The sequence below is a fragment of the Peromyscus californicus genome, unplaced genomic scaffold, assembly GCF_007827085.1.
Source record: "Peromyscus californicus insignis strain IS unplaced genomic scaffold, ASM782708v3 Scaffold_22__1_contigs__length_63687245, whole genome shotgun sequence".
Taxonomy (NCBI): domain Eukaryota; kingdom Metazoa; phylum Chordata; class Mammalia; order Rodentia; family Cricetidae; genus Peromyscus; species Peromyscus californicus.
This window is the reverse complement of record NW_026294525.1, coordinates 34,425,433-34,444,917: the sequence shown is the minus strand read 5'-3', so window position 1 is coordinate 34,444,917 and position 19,485 is coordinate 34,425,433. Positions and strand designations below refer to the sequence as shown.

General features: G+C 36.1%; 1 protein-coding gene across 1 annotated transcript in view; it reads left to right on the top strand.

The window, feature by feature from the left end:
* Lama2 (laminin subunit alpha 2) overlaps positions 1–19,485 on the top strand; it is a 571,484-nt gene that overhangs the window by 466,356 nt on the left and 85,643 nt on the right. The window contains exon 41 of the mRNA XM_052751249.1: positions 17,211–17,313. Coding sequence (XP_052607209.1) covers positions 17,211–17,313 — 103 coding nt within the window. The remainder of the gene's footprint in view (positions 1–17,210; positions 17,314–19,485) is intronic.

Genomic DNA, 19,485 nt, shown 5'->3' with positions numbered 1-19,485 from the left:
GACACCAGAATAGCCATCATGAAAAGCCAAATATGTTATATAAGAAGAAAGAAAAACAGTGAGATCAGAAGAACAATCTTTAACCCATTGCATAGAAGACAAAACAGACAAAAGGAAAACCATCACATGTATGGGAACATATGTGTACTTGTGATGAAAATATGATAGAATTTAATCAATCCAATTACAGAAGTCAGAATAGCTTTCACTAGTTGTTGTAAATAATTCCAGAAATTTCAGAGCCTGGACACAGTTCAAATCTGTGCCTTAAGTCACAGTCCGGTGTGCAAGGTGCGGTCATTGTCCTCCTCACAGTTAACGCCACACTACACAGACTCCAAGACTGTGCTGGCAGAGAGGAAAGCAACATTCCAGCTCTCACCATATGGTGCACTACCTGGGCACATGTGGTAAAGAGGGCATTGACCAAAAATAAGTAGCTCTCCAGTCTAGCTGTATAGGAGGCTGAGAAAAAAGAAAGCACAAAAATGTTGGTGAAAATCAACAGACTGTTAGGCAAGTTGTCTTTAGAATTAAATGCAAAAAGACTAAAATGTTCAGTCAGGTTAGAGTGATTTTCCTACCGGATCTGAATTGTTACAGCTTACATAAAATACCACTAAATACACCGTGAAGCTATGGAAAGATTGCAAATGAAGGATCCGAAAGATAACAAATCGGGCAACAAAGCAGGGAAACTAATGAGAAAAAATGCAGGAACGCACTGCTAACGGTAGCAATCACAATCGGCTTTAAAGTTTCTGAAAGGAATTATTAGGGAACAACAGTAAACTCATTAGAATAGAATGAAAAGAATGACTTAGCAGGGAAAGTCAAGCATGGCGAACACCCAAGGTCTTATCAGAAGAGCCTGAGAGTAAAAACAGACACATCAGAATGAGAAAAAATTCATTATTTCTGCCATGAGGGCCTTTAGCATGCCTCTTAAAAACTGCCAGATCAGACAGAGAAATAAAGGCATGCAGGTTTGAAGAGTCCTATAGACAGGAATAGTGAATGGCCTTCTGGAACCTTGCAACAGTTAGATAATTGATTCTGCACGCCTCAGTAGTTAAAGTACACATAGAATTTAACAACAACAACAAAAAAAAAGGACCATGAAGTGGAGCTCAAAGATTGTACCAGAAACACATAATGATCTGAAGACATCCAGGCCGCAGACTGTCATCATAGACAGTAAAATCAGAAACTGACAAAGATGATGTAAAACAAGTTCATCATAGGGCTAGAGAGATGGCTCAGTAGTTAAGAATACTGGCTGCTCTTGCATAAGTTCTATTCCCAGCACCCACATGGTAGCTCACAACTGTCTGTAATTCCCATTCCAGAGGATCCAAGAGCTGCTTTTGGCCTCCACATTTACCAGGAATACACACATGGTATACATGCAAGTATCTGCACATAGACAAAAGACAAATAAATCAAAGTTCAAGATGTAAAACATACTTCCAAACATTTCAAGAGTCAAAGGACACAGAATACTTTGAAATCACTAAATACTTTACACAGCAAAAAATAACTTGACAAATTATAAAGTGCAAATAAACTGATAATTACCGGAAGATGTTGGGAAAAAAATAGAGAAGAAACTAATTAAATCTAAAGTTCTATTCAAGGCATTTAAAAAGTATGAAAGAAGAAATAGATATAAAAGCAGAAACTAATGACATAGAAAAAACATTAGAATTAACAAAATAGAAAGCTGATTCTTCAAACAAATGGGCACATAAACAGAGAAGGCAGGAGTATTGAGCAGACACAGGAGCAGGATTAGGAATGAATAGCTCATAGCTGCTTGAGACCATGCAAATTCAAAACTCAACATGTATACACTAGAATCCCCAGCAGCTTTATTCAGATTATTCTAAATACTCAGATGTAGTGGCGAATAAATCTAGAGCAATTTTTTTTTCAAAAACAAGACCAATGACTTCAAAAGAATTCTCTCAAATAAATTACATCAGTAGTTCACAACCTACCTACAGTCAAATGATAACATCTACCATCAATTCAAGGACCCCAGAAATAAAATATCCCAAAGCACAGGAATAGAAGGCAAGGGTCTCCAACTTATTTTATAAAACTGAAAAAAAAAAATCTTGAATGCAAAATTCTATGTCAAACAGTAATGTTTGTTGGTTTTAAGATTTATTTTTATTTTCGTTTATATGTATATGTCTGTGTCTCTGTGAATGTAAGATACATATGTGCAAGTAACTACAGAGGCCAGAAGAGGATGCTCTGGAGTTGGGTTTACAAGGAGCTGGGGAGCTGCCTAGCATGATTTCTGGTATCCTAACTCCGGTCCTCTGCAAGAGCAGTGTGTGCTCTTGACCTCAGCCGTTTTTTCCAACTTCAGAGAGAAGAGGTGTTCTCTCTCTCTCTCTCTCTCTCTCTCTCTCTCTCTCTCTCTCTCTCTCTCTCTCTCTCTCTCTCTCTCTCTCTCTCTCTCTCTCTCTCTCTCTCTCTCTCTCTCTCTCTCTCTCTCTCTCTCTCTCTCTCTCCTTTCTTCCTTCCTTCTTTCTTTTTTTCTTTTTTGTGTATATGCCAATCCTTTAAATAGAAATGAGGAACTTTAAATAAAATATTATGAACTGTATCGAAACATAGAGAACTGAGAGCTCTGGGTGAACAGAGAAGAAAGATCCTGCTTCTGATGTGGAGAAGGAGAATGCACACATCTACATTTCTCTTCTCCCCTGTGAGTTTAAACTGTCATCTAGTTAAATGGTTTAATTAAAGTAAAAACAAAGAGAAAAAATTTAAAATAGGACCATAAGATCGGTCTTAATTTTTTTTAATTAGGAAAGTAAGACTAAAAATGATCTAGAAGCAAAGTTTCTTATTTCCTGTAAACTCATAATGCGCATGTGTTTGCATAGCTGTACATTTTAAGAGGGGGGGCTGATCATTTCAAACTACAATTCCTCCAGACCTCACATTTCTCACTTCTGAGATCACACCCTTAGAAGCTACCACTTCTAGATCTTTTCAATGTTTCTTCTCTTTTATCTCTTGGTGCTATCCTTTTAATGCCACTGTGATGAGTGAGTCATGGCTCACTTACGGCACATGATACCCCAGATTTCATTCATCCAAGATCAGATACTTTATTATTTGCTTTCTAAGTGATGCAGACATCCTAACAGTGTCTTTTCCAGTACATGCTGGTGGGTCCCGCATCCGTAAGATGATGGAGGATGATGTCCTGGGCACTTTCATCCATCCCTTTTGCTCACTTCTTTCCTCCTTCTCTCAACTTCTGTCATTTTAACCATCACATTGTCATTGTAATACTTAGATTTTTATCTCTACCCATAGCTGTTCTAAGAGAATTAAGAAATCTTTTCTTACAAGCCATTGGCTTTCCCTAAAGGACACTCTCTGATTGTTAGTTCCCCCAGACAGGGGGTGGGGCACTCTGCAGAAGGGAAAGACAGATAGCAGTGAAGTATAGTTTTGTTCTCATGGCAGACTCTGGTCCTTGACCTCTCTGCTTGTTTCTGTGTGCTGATGTGTTCCAGATCCTGTGAATTCCTTCCCTGCTTTATTCTCCTCTGTATGAGGACTATGAGAAATAACTGTAGATGATGAAGGAACAAGAAACACCCACAGAGCCATGCTGATATGGGTAGAGAAGAGTGCCTATTTTAATTAGGGTTTCTATTGCTATGAAGAGATGCCATGGCCACGGCAACTCTTATAAAGGGAAAACATTTCATTGGGTCTGGCTTACAGTTTCAGAGGTTTAGTTATCCTGTTATCATCTTGTCAGGAAGCATGGCAGCATGTAGGCAAAGTGCTGGAGAAGGAGCTGAGAATTCTACATCTGGATCCACAAGCAGCAGGAAGTGACAGTCACACGATGGCCAGGCTTGAGCTTCTGAGACCTCAAAGCCCACCTGCTAGTAACATACCTTCTCTAATAAAGCCACACATACCCCAACAAGACCTCCTAATAGTGCCACTCCTTATGGGTCTATGGGGGGCCTTTTTATTTAAGTCATCACAGTGTCCATCCTGCAGAAGGGAAGATTCCTCTGCTGAGTTGATGGCTTCTTTGATCTTCTTCTCCATAGACCTCCATCCTACTGCTATTCCCTAGTGATCTGAACTGCAGTCTCGGTACTATCTTGAAAAGAATGACCAGTCCTTCAGTGAAAATTCAAAATTTAAGTTGAGTGACTATATATATATATATATATATATATATATATATATATATATATATATATAACTCTACATTTTACTTTTTCCATTGCAAAAAAATATTTTGAGGGCCTTTAATTGTCCACTGCTTATGGTCTGAGTAGGAAAGGCACCCTGCTTAACTCAATATGCCAGGGTACATATGGCACTGGGCACTAATCAGACCTTTTCTCTTGGCCCAAGGATGGATGCTTGGAGTGGTAACCCAGCATCTGCATTTTCTATGTAGATCTAGGCAGGTCTGACATTCTTTCATTCCAAGGAATCTTCTCCAGTGGCTCCTCTCTCTTCCTTTTCTGAGTAGTAATGACAGTGTTTTAGTTCTTCTTTTCTTGTCCCTGAATGCAGTGTCTCTAGATTTAAAATTAATGCTGTCAACAGACTCCTTAGTGAACCAAAAATTACCCTAAATCATTTGTTTTTACACAGCATTCTGTGATTTTCACATAGGTGGTGCCTTGTATACAGTTAGTGACTACTAAACACCAAATGTCCCTTTTATGCCTTGTATACAGTTAGTGACTACTAAACACCAGATACCTCCTCCATGCCCAAACACAAACAATGGAACTAGAAATACAGAGTAGTTATGATACAGATTTTAAGAATTAATGAACCAGTTATATTGACACAAGATACAGGGAAGTTGAGCAGAGAAGAAAACTACAAAGAAATATCTCCCTTCCTCCTCCTCTCTCTCTCTGTCTGCCTGTAGTTTGAGCTCACATCTGAATATCTCTATGAGTCTGAATGTCCTACATGATGTTTATAGTACATGCAGTTCTTAGAACTTACAATTTCACTCTTAAGACTTATTATTTTTTAATTGAAAACTAAAACGCGTATATGTAACGTGCATTTTGGATTCAATTCTAGTAAGTGTGAGGTAATAGCTTATGTTTTTTACTTTGCATTCCCCTGATGGTTAATGATACTACTACCTATTCCTTACATAAAACTGCTGCCCTTCTTCTGAAACACACCCCGGTTCTTTGTTCCTTTTCATTTGTTATTTTTCTTATTATTTGGACATTTGGGCTCCTTTATTTTGTACTACTTCTTTATCAGATGTATGGTTTGCAAATGTTTCCTCCCATTCAATAAATTTTGTTAATTGCTTCCCTTTTTCATAGAAGATTTTTAGTTTGATGTTCTCTCCTTTGTCTGGTTTTGTTCTCACACCTGTGCTTTTACATATTTTACATATTTTTTTAAAAAAAATCATTCTTCCTTTATGTTTTCTGCAATTGTTTTATAACTTCATTTCTATTTAAGTTTTAATCACCACTTAGTTCATTCTCTGTTACTGTAATGAAGTAACCAAGGCCGAGAAATATATAAAGAAATGAGTTTTATTTATGAGGCTGAAATTCTCAAATTAGATGGCATCATAAAGACAATGTCCTGAGGCTCAGTGAGCTTGTGGCTTCTTGGTGGGAACATGTGTAAAAGAATGAAATCGTATGTTAAAGACAAAAGCAGTTGAAGAGGGGTACAGCTTGTTCTTTCATATCAATCTTTTGTAAGAAATCACTGAATCCTACAACAAAATGCTAATTCCTTCAGAAGCAGCATTTTTTATGACTTGCCACTTCTGTTTTAAGGTTTATTGTTTTAATCTTTTAACAGTTTCACATATGTGTATCATGCACAGGGCCCTATCTCTAATTGTCTAATCAACTCAATAATATTATAAAGACCAGCTATTCTCAACCCTCCTAATGCTGTGACCCTTAATACAGTTCCTTATGTTGTGGTGACCCCCAACCATAAAATCATTTCATTGCCACTTCATAACTGTAAGTTTATTATAGTTATGAAAAACAATGTAAGTATCTGATTTGCACAATATCTGATATGTGACCCCAAGGGGTCACAGCCCACAGGTTGAGAACCCCTGATATAGAGCAACCTTCCCAGACATGAGTCCTTGGCAGACAAATCACATAAGATCCTTTGCAAATCCATTTTGCATTGATTTTTCTACATGATGTAAGATAAAATCTACTCTCATTTTTTATGTATGGCTAACCAGTTATCACAATATTTTTCTTGAAGAGATTGTACTTTCCCTGTTGTGTATTCTCAGGCCATTTGACAAAGCTCCACTGGCCACCAGTGTGTGGGTTTGTTTCTGAGAACCCTACCTTGTTCCTTGTCTGTGTTCCAATTTTCTCTCTGGTATCTTGATACTTTGGTTACTATTGCCCTGAAGTATATTTTGAAGTCAAGTAATATAATGACTTCAACTTTATTCTGTCTGTTCAAGACTTCTTAGTTTATTCAGGAGGATCAATCATACACCCATGAAAAACTCTTTTAGAATTTTTTCTATATCTGTGGAAGATGTCACTGGAATTTTGGTAGGCATTGCATTCAAACTATAGATCAGCTTTGGAAATATGGTTGTTTTACTCTCCCAATCCAAGGAAGCAGGGCATCTTTGCTTACTTGTGTACTTTTAAATTTATTTTATCAATATCTTACAGCTTTTAGTGTACAGAGCTTTCATTTTCATGACTATTTTCCTAAAACTTTCTTTCATTTTTTTCCTTGTTTTTTTCTTCATCCCTTAGGAAGTAGAATTGGTTTGGGGCTTTGATTTCTTCATTTGTTAATTTTGTTTTGTTTTGGTTCTTTTTCAGACAGGTTCTTATTAATATTTATAAGTGCCCTGATATTTTTTTTAAAAATTAATTGACTTACATTTTATCATGTGTAGCATGATGTTTGGAAGTTCATAGGCACCATGGAATGACTACAATTAGGTAATAATAAAAGTGTTACTGCCTCAGGGTAAGAGCAGATACATCCCCTTCACAGTACCTCTAGAGAGTACAATAGGCCATCATCAACTACAGTTCCCCTGTGGACAGGTGGAGAGCTCACCCCTCCTGTCAAATGCAATGGTATCCTTTAACCTACATCTCCCCATTCATCTTCAATCACACCTCTAATCATGACCAGTCTACCTCTGTAAGGCCCATACTAGATGTCACACAGTGGTGAGATCAAGTGGCTTTTGTCTGCTTATGCCTGGCTAATATTTCTAAGGCAGTATCCTGCATGTTCATTCATACCATCCCAAGGGAATTTCCTTCATTTTTATGGGTTTCATAGCATTCCACTGGGAGAAAAATACTGGGTTGCATGGGCTGATTTAGTGTCCCCCAGCTTTAGAATTTAATTTTTATATGACTTAAAGATCACTCTACAATTATAGACCATCCTTTCATACCATATATCAAAAAAGTTATGGTATGTATAAGTGCTTTATAAAGTACTTTTTATTTGAGATATTAAACATGTTTATATTTTCACTGCTCATTAACATTAAATTCATTTTTGTTGTGAACCTACTAAAATTAATGAGTAAATAGCACTATTAAACATAGGATAAATAAAGATGAATGAAATTCTTGTCTGTCCTCAGACCAGGAATATTTATTTTTCATTACTTGTCTTACTGATGAAAAAATAATGCTGAATATTCCCTATAGAATCTATTCATTTTCTTTATGTTATTCCCTTTCTCTTTGTGTTATTCCCTCATTTATTATTTTCTTTTATGTTACTACTATCCCTAATAATTTATTCTTTGCTTTATGCATTTCTGAACTCTATGTTGACAAGATTCTTCTGATTCACTGTAAGACAGTGAATTAATGTGAATCTTGTAGTTATGTGATTAAGCATTAAGGCTTTGCTAATGAGTGCTTGTTTAGAAATGTGGTCACATGTTCTGTTCAGTACATCTTATTTAAATTTTGTTCCTATAACTGGATGAAACACAACCCATAAAGAAGACTAGGAAGGTGATTTTGTGGTATTTTCTACAGAAACAATTGTGTAAGTGATGATAGTCCAAATATTGTATGGTGTAAGCCATGCTGCATACATTTTTAAAACAGGTCTTGTTTGTTTTTTTTGGGGGGGGTATCGTTTTTATTCCCTCAATAGTAACATAATAGTCATTAAAACAATAACTGGGTCTTTCCATGAATTTCTACAATTTTAGGAATTAACATTTAGACCCATGTAATGTTGATGGGAAAATAATAGAAATCCACACTTGATGTGACAGTTGAATGTGTTGGTGAAACTGGTGAGCAGCATTTGTTCATCTTCATTAGTGAGTTGGCATCATGTCTGAGAACCAAACCTTTTCCACAACAGCAAACACGAAAATGTCAGTGAGGATCTAAGGCTCACAGTCCATACTAAGTCTGTGTGTGAAAACCAGCTTCATTATACCACCAGGACCTGGTTAATTTTCTTTATACATGATATACACACTTAGGTCAATGACTACATAATTATCTATTGGAAGCAGAAAAGCCAGTGCTATTTCATGACCCCAAAATGGGTATATTTAAAAATTGACAGCATCAAATGTTAGCTAAGGTATAACCATCCCAGGACCTGCCATGGTGACAGTAAGCTGTGGCACTCAGATGAGTAAAAGTGATTGTGGGACTGGAGAAAAGCCATTCTGATGTACTCTTATGTTTTAATTTATTGAGACATTTGACAAAATATTTATCAGATTCTTTTCTTTTTTTATTCTTTGTTTTTATTTTGCAATACAATTCAGTTCTACATATCAGCCACGGATTCCCTTGTTCTCCCCGCTCCCGCCTCCATTCAGATGGGTTTTTTTAGTGTTCTCATCAAGCTAAAAAGTCAGTCATGAACTCAGATTCCCAGAAGCAATCCTAGGGATTTCCCTCCCCCCAATCTCTGTGTATTCTGTTGCTTTTAGTCTTCACAAGGACTCACCCAGTCTCTCTACATCCTAGAATCCACGATGTGATGTATCCAGGAATCTAAAATGTGTCAGTTTGCTCTGATCATAGCCATCTCTTGGAGTTATTTCTTAACTGATTTTTAACCCACTCTTCCTTTTTAGTTACTAGTTCTTTAAAAACATGCTATTCGGGCCAGCCAGATGGTTCAGCAGGTAGAAGTGTTTGCCATGCAAGCTTGAGAACCTAGGCTCAACTCGTGGATCTCACAGTGGAAGGAGACCACCGACTCCAGCTGTCCTCTGACACCCACTTGTGAGCCATGGCATGCGTGGACCTGCACTCACATCGAACATACTCTCATTGAGCACACACACATACACTAATGATGCTAAATTAAAGTTCAAGGAGAAAAATTTAGTTTAAAAAAACTATGTTTAAATTGATACACAGTGATTTCCTTAAATGGATATAATCTTTACAATATTAGTGTAAAGACAATTCATGTGTATTTTATAAAAAATATGAAATACAGGCAAGGAAGAGGGAACAGTGTAAAACTGTGCAGGGTCCCACTAAACACAAATGATTACTTTATAATGCTGTTGTCTATCTGTCCATACTTCTTATGGTAATACTTTTTCATAAGTGTGTCTTTTCAGTTAAACTGATTTGTAACTTTATATACCAACTAACTTCAAAAAAATATTTTTCCCAATATTCTCAAAAATTGTCTTTTAAAGTATATGTACTAGTAGATTCCCTCATTTCTTTCTGACAATTCATTATAAACAGTACATTACTCTTAATTTTTCTCAGTAGTCTAACATCACAAAGAATATAATTTCCTCTTTCCATATTTTATGTAAACATATCGCACCTAATTACCAACATTACGCATGACTTTTACATTTTAAATAGTTTGTTGAAAAGATTTGAAATTTAAAATCATGTAAGTTAGCGTATTATCTTGGCACATTTCCCCTTCTGTAAATGTGTAATTTGTCTTCTAAAATTAGTTATTTCATAAACAAAATAGCACTGTCAGTACTACTTCCATTAAAAAATAAAAATGAGTATTCTGCATGTATTCAAATAGCCAACACTTCCAACAAACTCAGAAAATTTATCTCTAATAAATTTATTTGGGGAACATCATAAAAGTCTAATACAGAAAGCAATATAAACAACATTTAAACTTTCAAAAAATAAATCACTAAGGCAGTTTACCTACTTGACAAATCGTAACTTACCTTCAGGGTTCCCTTCACATTCCCATCCCTCTTCCTCCTTCCCTGACAAACAAACTCTTGGTGACATGCTTCTGATCCCTAGTGGCAAAGATCATTTGTTCTTGGATGGTGATGTTTGAATCTGTCTATCTCCTCCACTCCACTCCAGTTCCATCAGGAAAAACTGCTGTCTTACCATTTTGGATAAACAGGAGTGACCATTGTATTCACAAGCAAAAGCATTTGAACAAATTAATAAATTAATTTCATACTCATAACATTTTGTTTCAATAGAAGTTACTACACATTTTTAACAAAGGATAAAACTAACATCAAAATGCAGTTAATGCATTTAACCCTTGGTTAAATCTTTACAAAGTTTATCATTTCAATTTTTAAATATATTTACTACTTTGTCTTAAACTCTTAAACTTCATATTAAGTAACTATGAATATATAATTCATTTAGACACCTACATGAAATAAATTCTATTTTAAATGACAGTAAATTTTATATAATTATGTGTATACATACACACACACATATATATATAACCATACACTCAGAGAGAACAAAAGAACAGATTTATAAAGATACAATCTTTAAAAGCAAGAAACACAGTATCTTTCAACTCTGAGACTCTCACTTGGATTTCACATATGCCGTAGACATAGCTCAGAAACTCAGATGCGATGCTCATGAATATGTATGAGGTATAATTAGCTTGGAGAATGTTGCTTCATCACCTGTCTTGGTTCTGTTGCTGTGCTCCAGTAACTTACTAAGCAATGTTGGAAAGGGTCTCTCCAAATTCCAATGAGTCGAAACAGTTCTGTTCATCCCTAAGATGTGTTTCCCATTCCCTTATCGTATGAAAGTCTGTCTTTCCAACCTGGGTCTTAGCAGATTGCTTGTAACTGACAGTTGCATGCCATCAGCTGTTTAATATTTTGAAGATTGTCTGAAAACATTAAGGCCTTTTTTTTTATTTCTCTACATTTTGTAAATCTAAGCCTCTCAACTCCACAGGCCTATTACAATGGCCAGCTTAGGGCTCCTTCCCTCCTGTAACTGCTCATTTCAGTGTCTTTCATTATAGCAATGATCCTACTCACCAACTCTGAAACTGTTAATGGCTCCAGTTGCTCATTTCCCAATACCCCTAATCTGACTTCAAATGTTATGGAAAGGTCATTCTAACAGTTTTACTTTATGGTAAGTCCACACACTCCACGGGCCCATGGAACAGAAATACTTGTTCACTCATCCGTGCATCAAGATCCCCTGCTTCTCTGCCTTCCCGACACTGCTTCTGCTATATCCCCTGCATGCCTTCATACATCACTTATCTCCTTGCATGTCAGTGAGGAATAGTAAACTACAGCTCTAGAGAAATTCCTAGCTTCCTAAAATTCATGAAAAATAAGATGGTTGGAATAAAAGGGCATAAGGTATTTTAAAAGGCAAAATTGAAGGAAGAAACAAAACAAAACCCACTGGCAGTAAGGAAATCAGCCAGAAAGGATGCAGACTTGCTACAGGACAAAAGGTACAACATGAGCTGGAGCATCGAAAGGTAACAGCCATCCAGCCAGATTAACAATCACCAATGCAGGCAATAAAAAATATGATGTCACTGTGCCTTCTGCAGAAAGGAAAAGAAACTCAGGATACATTTAAGTGATGCTATGCCAGTAATTCAGTAATTTTATTGGAAATTTTTTTACAAATTATAAACTGTTCAAATTCACCTACAAATAAACAAATAATTAGAATAGTTTTGTAATCAAGAGAGAAAAAGATTTGTAGTCTAAACACACACACACACACACACACACACACACACACACACACACACACACACCATTTTATCAGCCTAGTATTACTGTTATAGAAATACCAGGCAACGTCATTAAATAAAAACAAAAGTATAGACTGATTTTCTTCATGAAAGCATGTGTAAAAGTTCTTGATGAAATTATAATATATATCAAATCCAACTATTCATTAAAATTATTATACAATGTTTATAAATGAGGTTAATTATAGGAACAAAATAGGTAAATTTGAAAACTCAAACAATATGTTTTAAAATATTAATTAAAGAAATGAAAAGCAGCATATCCAAAATCATTTCTTAAAAATATTCTCAGCATACTGTGACTAAGAGAACTTCGCTACCTACCAGCTAAGAAGGTCTGTTGCATAAAAGAAGACCCTTCCACTAGCATTATACTTCAGAATAAAATGTTTCAAGTTTTCTTCCTAGTTCAGGAAAAGGGAAAGGATGTCTGTTCTCATGACTTTCATTTAATATCATACTGCAGACCGCAGCCAGACCAATAGGCAGGAAAACAGGAAATAAAAATCGCCCATCCTGAAAGCAATGTACAACCATGTTCATGGTGTCTAAGTGTGATAGCCATTATGACCTGTAAAAATGTTACTGGAACTGATAAACAGATTGATCAATGTTAAAGAGTATGGCAAAAATATACAAAGTCAATCACTTGTAGATTCTGTCAACAAGGACGTTGTTGGAAGTTGATGTTAAAATGGACAATAGCATCAATAATGATGATAGAAATAAAGTTTATAAAAGTTCAAAGTGCTCAGAAACTAAATATTCTTGAAATAAATAAAGAAAAGCTGAGTAATCAAGATATATACAATGTCTATGGATCAGAAAATCCAAAATTCGTATGCTGACAATTTTAGTCACATTGGGATATACATTGAAAAAAATCCTAATAAAACCTGGCTAGCTTTTATTCTTTAGAAATTGACACATCTTTTGAAGAATTCACTGAGAATAAAAGAACAAAACAATGACACATTGCTGAATTGGACTTCAAGGCTTTCTATAAAGCTGTGATGTGTAGACAATGTGGTGTTGGTCAATATTAATAAGTAGGTCACTAAAACAGAGTAGAGATACACCAAGACTACATGGTCCAATGTACAATAGTAATTCATGTCAAGTCAATAAATGCACATACAAGAGTTGGATATTTGTGTTAAAAATATCTTATACCGTATTCCAAAAGTCACGCCCAAAACACTATAGACCTATGGATAAATTACAAAAATATTAAGAGCTTAAACTGTAAAAGAACTATTTATGATCTTAGGGGAAGAAAGATTCTTAGGACACAATGCCAAAAGCCTGATACTTAACATGGGAAAAATGATAAACAGACTTCATTAAAGTTTAGAGATGTTGCCTTTAATAAACTGATTTTAATAAAATAAAAATTCAAATCCCCAAAATAGTAAAATCTTTTACAAAATTATATATCTGACCAAAGACTTTTATCAAGAACATGTTAATATCCTTCAAACCTGAATAAGAACAAATAACTCAATAAAAAATTGAACAAATTTAAACAACATGGGTATCTGTAATCCCAGCATTTGGGACATAGTGGCAAGAGGATCAGGAGTTCAAAGTCAATCCTGGCTTCATAGTGATTTCTAGGCTAGCCTGGGCTACATGAGACCCTGCCTCTAAAACAAATAAGATTTAAACAGGTTCTTCACCAAAGAAAATAGCCAATAAACACACAAAAGGATGCTTAGCATGGTGCATCAACAGAAAAATTGAAACTAAATGCAAAATGCCCACTTATTAGGATGTCAAAGATTTCAAAGTAGTGAGGATGTGTTGGAAAGGATGTACAGAAATAGAACATCCTATTGATGGGGATTTAAAATAATTTAAATACTTTGTTGGTCTGGTGGTAATTTCTTAAACTCTCAATCATTTACCTACATGTGATCCAATCTTTCAACTTCAGGGTGTTTACTCCTAGGGAAATGAAAACAAGTTAATATAAAACATCACACAGGAATGATCAAAGAAGCTCTATTTAGGATACACAGGGCTGAAAAAAATTCCAATAACCATCAGGTATGAGGTATATCCATGTAGTAAAACTGCCCACCAGTTGCAATAAAATATTGATACACAGCACAGAGGAATGTCCAAATGCTTATCCAATGTAAGAAGCTAGATTTTTTAAAGGCTGTACTACATCATTAAATTTATAGAAGATTGTGTAATTTGCAAACAATGTTGGAAATATGACAAATGCTTAGAAATGGAAGGAAGATGTGGGAGTAGATATGGGTGGAATGAATAGGAAGAGAATAAAATGAAATGCTAGTGTATTTGCTAATTTTATTGTTGATGGTGATTTCAAGGTTGTATGTGTGTCAAAACATTAAGCTTGCCTCAGTCTATACAGAAGGACCTGAGCTGGAGCCCTAGAATCAACATTAAAAACCTTAGCTAAGCATAGTTGCTTGTATTCCCAATGTTGAGGAAGCGGATACTGATTGACTCCTAGAGGTCTGGCCAGCCAGTCTAACCCTACTCAGGGAGTTCAAAGCCCGTGGGAGACTGTACTCAAAGACAAACGGTAACACCACTTAGGGATGACATCTATGCCACCAGAAGTTGTATTTTGGCCTCAGCCTCCACACATGCTCTCTCTCTCTCTCTCTCTCTCTCTCTCTCTCTCTCTCTCTCTCTCTCTCTCTCTCTCGTGTAGAAACAATGTTCTTATTTTTTCTTATTTTTCCCTAGTTTCCTTTCTTTTTCCAAGTTTTCTATAAATTGTGAATGACCCACATTGTCTTCATGATGCAGGGTCACTATTATCAGCCTGAGATATCTTACTACAATAATATTCTCCTCTACCAAGAACTACTCTACCCCCATACATTTTACCTGTCTCCAGATTCTCTCCCATCCAAGTACTAACCAGGCCCCAACCCTGCTTAGTTTTGGAGATTAATTAGACAAGAACATGTGTGTCCAGGGTGGTATAGTCATACACCCTATCCTGATTGTCTTGACTCCTAAGCTTTAGAAATGTTCTCTCCTGATTAGCTTTCTTGTCTTGTTCTCCATTGTCAAAGAGATTGTCAGCTGTCAATCCTGTTGTTTTTATGTCTCCTTAGCTAATTATTGAGGTTTCTCTTTGTAATAGCCTATCTTTTATCTGTTTTGATTCAGAAAACTTAGAATCAGGCAAATAATGATATGTACACTATAATAAATATAGAACCTGGTTGAATGACCTGAGGCTTGCTTTCTTTTAGTAAAGCACGTGGAATTTTAGTCAAGTCCATGGAATTCAGTTCATTATTGTTATGTTAATTTTATTTCTTTAAAAAAGCTATAGACCAGGCCGGCCTGCATCTCGTAACCTTCCTCCTCTCCTACTTCAGCATACCCTACCTGTTGTGCCACTGTAACTCACTTGCTTTTTCTTTTCCATGGTTCTTTGCTAATTTTCAAGTGAGCACACACAGTCATGGGTTTCAGTGTAGCATTTTCATATCTACTCTGTTCTTCTTTGTCTTCTGTTTCCCTGCCCCATCCTCTCCCCTTTCTCGAGCTGGTCCCTTTATTCTCCCAATAATCCACTTCCTCTTTCATGCCATATACTTTCACTAACCTCTGCTTTCCTTACTCTCTTTCTCTTTAGGTTGTGTATCTCATGTAAATTCTCTCTACTTTCATTACACATACACACACACCATATATATATATATATATATATATATATATATATATATATGTGTGTGTGTGTGTGTGTGTGTGTGTGTGTGTGTGTGTGTGTGTGTGTGGTGTGTGTATACATATATATTGTATATGTGTTTTTATGTACACCCACACCATATGATCCACATATGAGAGAAGGCATGTTACATTTGTCCTCTGAGTCTAACTTATTTCACTTATCATACTGATTTCCTAGGCCATCGATTTTCTTACCAATTTCATGATCTCATTTTTCTTTATAGCTACATAAAATTCCACTGCACATATTTGCCACACTCTCTTTACCCTAAGCACAATTCAGTTTTGCACTTCTGTTTTCCAAGATAAATGATACTTGAGTGGTGTTGCTAGATCAATTCCCAAGATAAGACCTGAATCTAAGAACCCCTCTTTCTAGAAATTCCATAGAATTCTAGTCGAAAGCCGGCTTTTCAGTGCACCTTTCCCATTTTTGTTTATGCATATGATTCTATCACATACTTCGCTACAGATCTTAATTTTGTATCGCTGATCTGACTCTTGATCAATCAAGTACTTAAATAAAAACCTGGGTAACACATGAGAACAAATTGGACTGTAGCACCACCGCATTCTGTCATCTTCCCTAGTTTTGTGCTGAAACAACACAACCGGAAAACTACATTTACTAGGACGCTGCAAGTGACTTTGGAGGGTGTGGTGTCTAGAGTAAGCCAAATTCAGATAGATAAATTTAACCATAGGCAGTTAAAATTCTTCAGCTCTTGTACTCTGAAATATTTTCCCATTTAAAATGTACTTATAAGATCCTATTTGTTTTACCTCTTGGTATATATGCATTATGCAATGACTTCTAAAAAGCAAACACTATCTAAATGGATAACTAGACAGGAAGTTAAGTGATCCCTTTCCAGTTCTCTTATCTTTGTGTCACTCTGTTCATAGCTAATCCTGAGCTAATACATATTGCCTAGAGATCCCTGGGTTCTAAGATTTTCAATTAGAAGTTCATGTTTTGCAGTGGAACTTAGAGCTGTGTTTAAAAAGAGATTCGTTTTTGTTTCCATTTCAACACTGAGAATGTAGGAAGGGCTTTCTGGTCACCCTCTAAAGATAAAATATGATGAGAGGTGAAGTCAATGGATGTTTTTAATTCTTAGTTTGCCCTGGCTACTGACAGATGATGCCGCTGCAACCTTTCCAGCTTTCATTTATGGACTCCCGAGCACCTCAGCAACCCCACTTTCTCTACCTGTCTGAATAGTACAGTCGGAAGGTTTCTGCTCCAACGCTTCTCAACCCACACAGTAAACAGCTTCCGGTCATCAAATATGCATCGAAAATCTGCGACTCTAAATCCGTAGTGCTTACCGTAAGCTCTGTGTATCTGCTGCCTTCTAGGCCCTCCCTCTCTATGGTTCAATATGTGACACCTTTTCTTCTGTCCACAGGCAACAAGTCCTCAGGGATTATTAAAGGAGGATGCCAAAGGCTCCCTTCAGAAAAGCTTCAGGATTCTCAATGAGGCCAAGAAGTTAGCAAATGATGTGAAAGGTTAGTGTGGCCATTGTTTCTATTATGTTAAGGTTAATAGCATTACAATGCGAGGATACTACACCATACTATTAAAAAACGAAACTGTGAGCCATGACTTATATATATAATACAAGTGACCTTCCTCACAGGCCTGATGACACTTAGTCTTCAAGCTTCACCGAGCAAAATTTCAGTTTTAACTGAGTTTCTACAGTGTTGCTCCACCTATCTAAAACAGAAATTTTCAGTGTGATAAAACTTTAGCCTGCCAAACTCCATTTGATATGGTTTCAGAAATAAAATTCAAGTAAAAAATGAACTATGAGGTTGTGGCATAAATGTGTTAGTGAAATCTTTAATTTTGTCAGTAGGTTCTGAAGTCTTTAAATACTTACAAAATAGTCATGTATTTTCTTCTTGATTGAAAACATAAAAGTGCACAAGACAATTTCTACTCTGATATATTATTAATGTTTGTAAACATAGTTATTAATGTAAGCTATTGTATCTATCATTTCATTCAAGTATCACCTGTTTCTCAATACTTTTTTCCTGTTTCTCTAGTCTCATGCCTTAGGGTCATTTGGCTTGCATCCACCTCCCAAATGTTGCTACACATGGACCCTCATAATGCTGTCATCCCATGGTGCCCTGTGTTCAAAGTGTTATTCCATCTCCTTCAATTTGCTCATTCTGTATTTCTTCTGCTAAGTGCCTTATAACAGAGCACCACAGTTTAGTTAGGCAGCATTATAAATGCTGGGTAGAAAGGGCAAAAGGATGGCAAATTCAAGATCGGGCCAGACTACATAAGTCCTTGGGGACATGGCTCACTGATAGAGGATTCATGGACTGTACACAAGATCCTAGGCTTCATCCCTAGTTCTTCACTCACTCATTCACTCACTCACTCAATCAATCATTAAGTAACTGTAAGTCTCTGTTTGAAAAAAACAACAAAAACAATCTTTACTAAGATATTTTCCCTAAGAAACAATGGACTATCTAATTCACACTTAACCTGCATGTTCAATCTTTCTCATGAATAGACCTATCAAACCATTGCTGGTATGGATTTTATATTCCTCAAAAAAAGACATAAGGTTGCTTTTTTTAACATTGAACTTATAATGTGTAACATACTGCCTAGCACAAATGATAAAATAATTATTGATTTTAAATAAATAATAAATTACAAGTTAATGACAATAGATTTTTAAACTGAGTTTTACTCGTGTTAGAAAACATAAAGTTTGAAACAGTCTAACAGCTTTAAAGTAAAATATCTTGGACTCTCTTAGCAACGGATATGGAATTACAGGAGCCATCTCTATTATAACTCACGTGGATACTAAAATGGTTGGGACTGTGCATTACACAAGTTCCTGGTGACAATTCTGTGGCGATGGCATCTCCACTGCAGCAGAAGAATGACTGTACAGAGCCATGCACAGTTTTCTTACTGTCCAAGTAGAATTGCTCCAGTTCCTTTGCAGCTACACTTTCCTATCTAATGCCCATGCTGGAGGCTAGAATTTCACTCAGGGCATTGAAGTTCATGTACAAATATAGAGCCAGACTCTGCCTTTATTCAAACAGTTGACATATTATTCTTCATGAATTTTCTTTGTTTTAATTTAATGTTACAAAAGTTTGGGTGACTAGTGGTAACTACCACTTGCCTATTTCACATGACACCCTGGATTCAGTCCCTAGATCCTCATACACTGAGTGTGGTTGTGCATGCCTGTCATCTCAGCACTGGAGAGGTAGAGGCAGGAGGATCAGAAGTTCAAAGTCATCCTTGGTAACATAGTAAGCTTGAGGCTAACCTAGACTACATGAGACCCTCTCTCATACATATTCTATGAAAATACTTCTATTTTGAGTACTGAGTTTTGGGGTGCTCATTCAGATCTCATTCCTAACCTGAGAGCTTTACTTACTTTACACTGATTCCAATCCTGTTCTTGACTCTGTTTCCCCTAAATCCTAATACTACACATAAAAGGACACAATTTCATTTTTGTTTCACTTCAAAAAAATCTGAGGATTGGGGTGGTAGACAGGGTTAGGAGAGAGAAATGTTCATTAGTTTAAATGTCTTTTTTTTTTTTTTGGACTTCAGGTAGTACATTATTTAAAGTAATGAAAACCCACAAACTACTCAAGCAATAATTCCCACAGAAA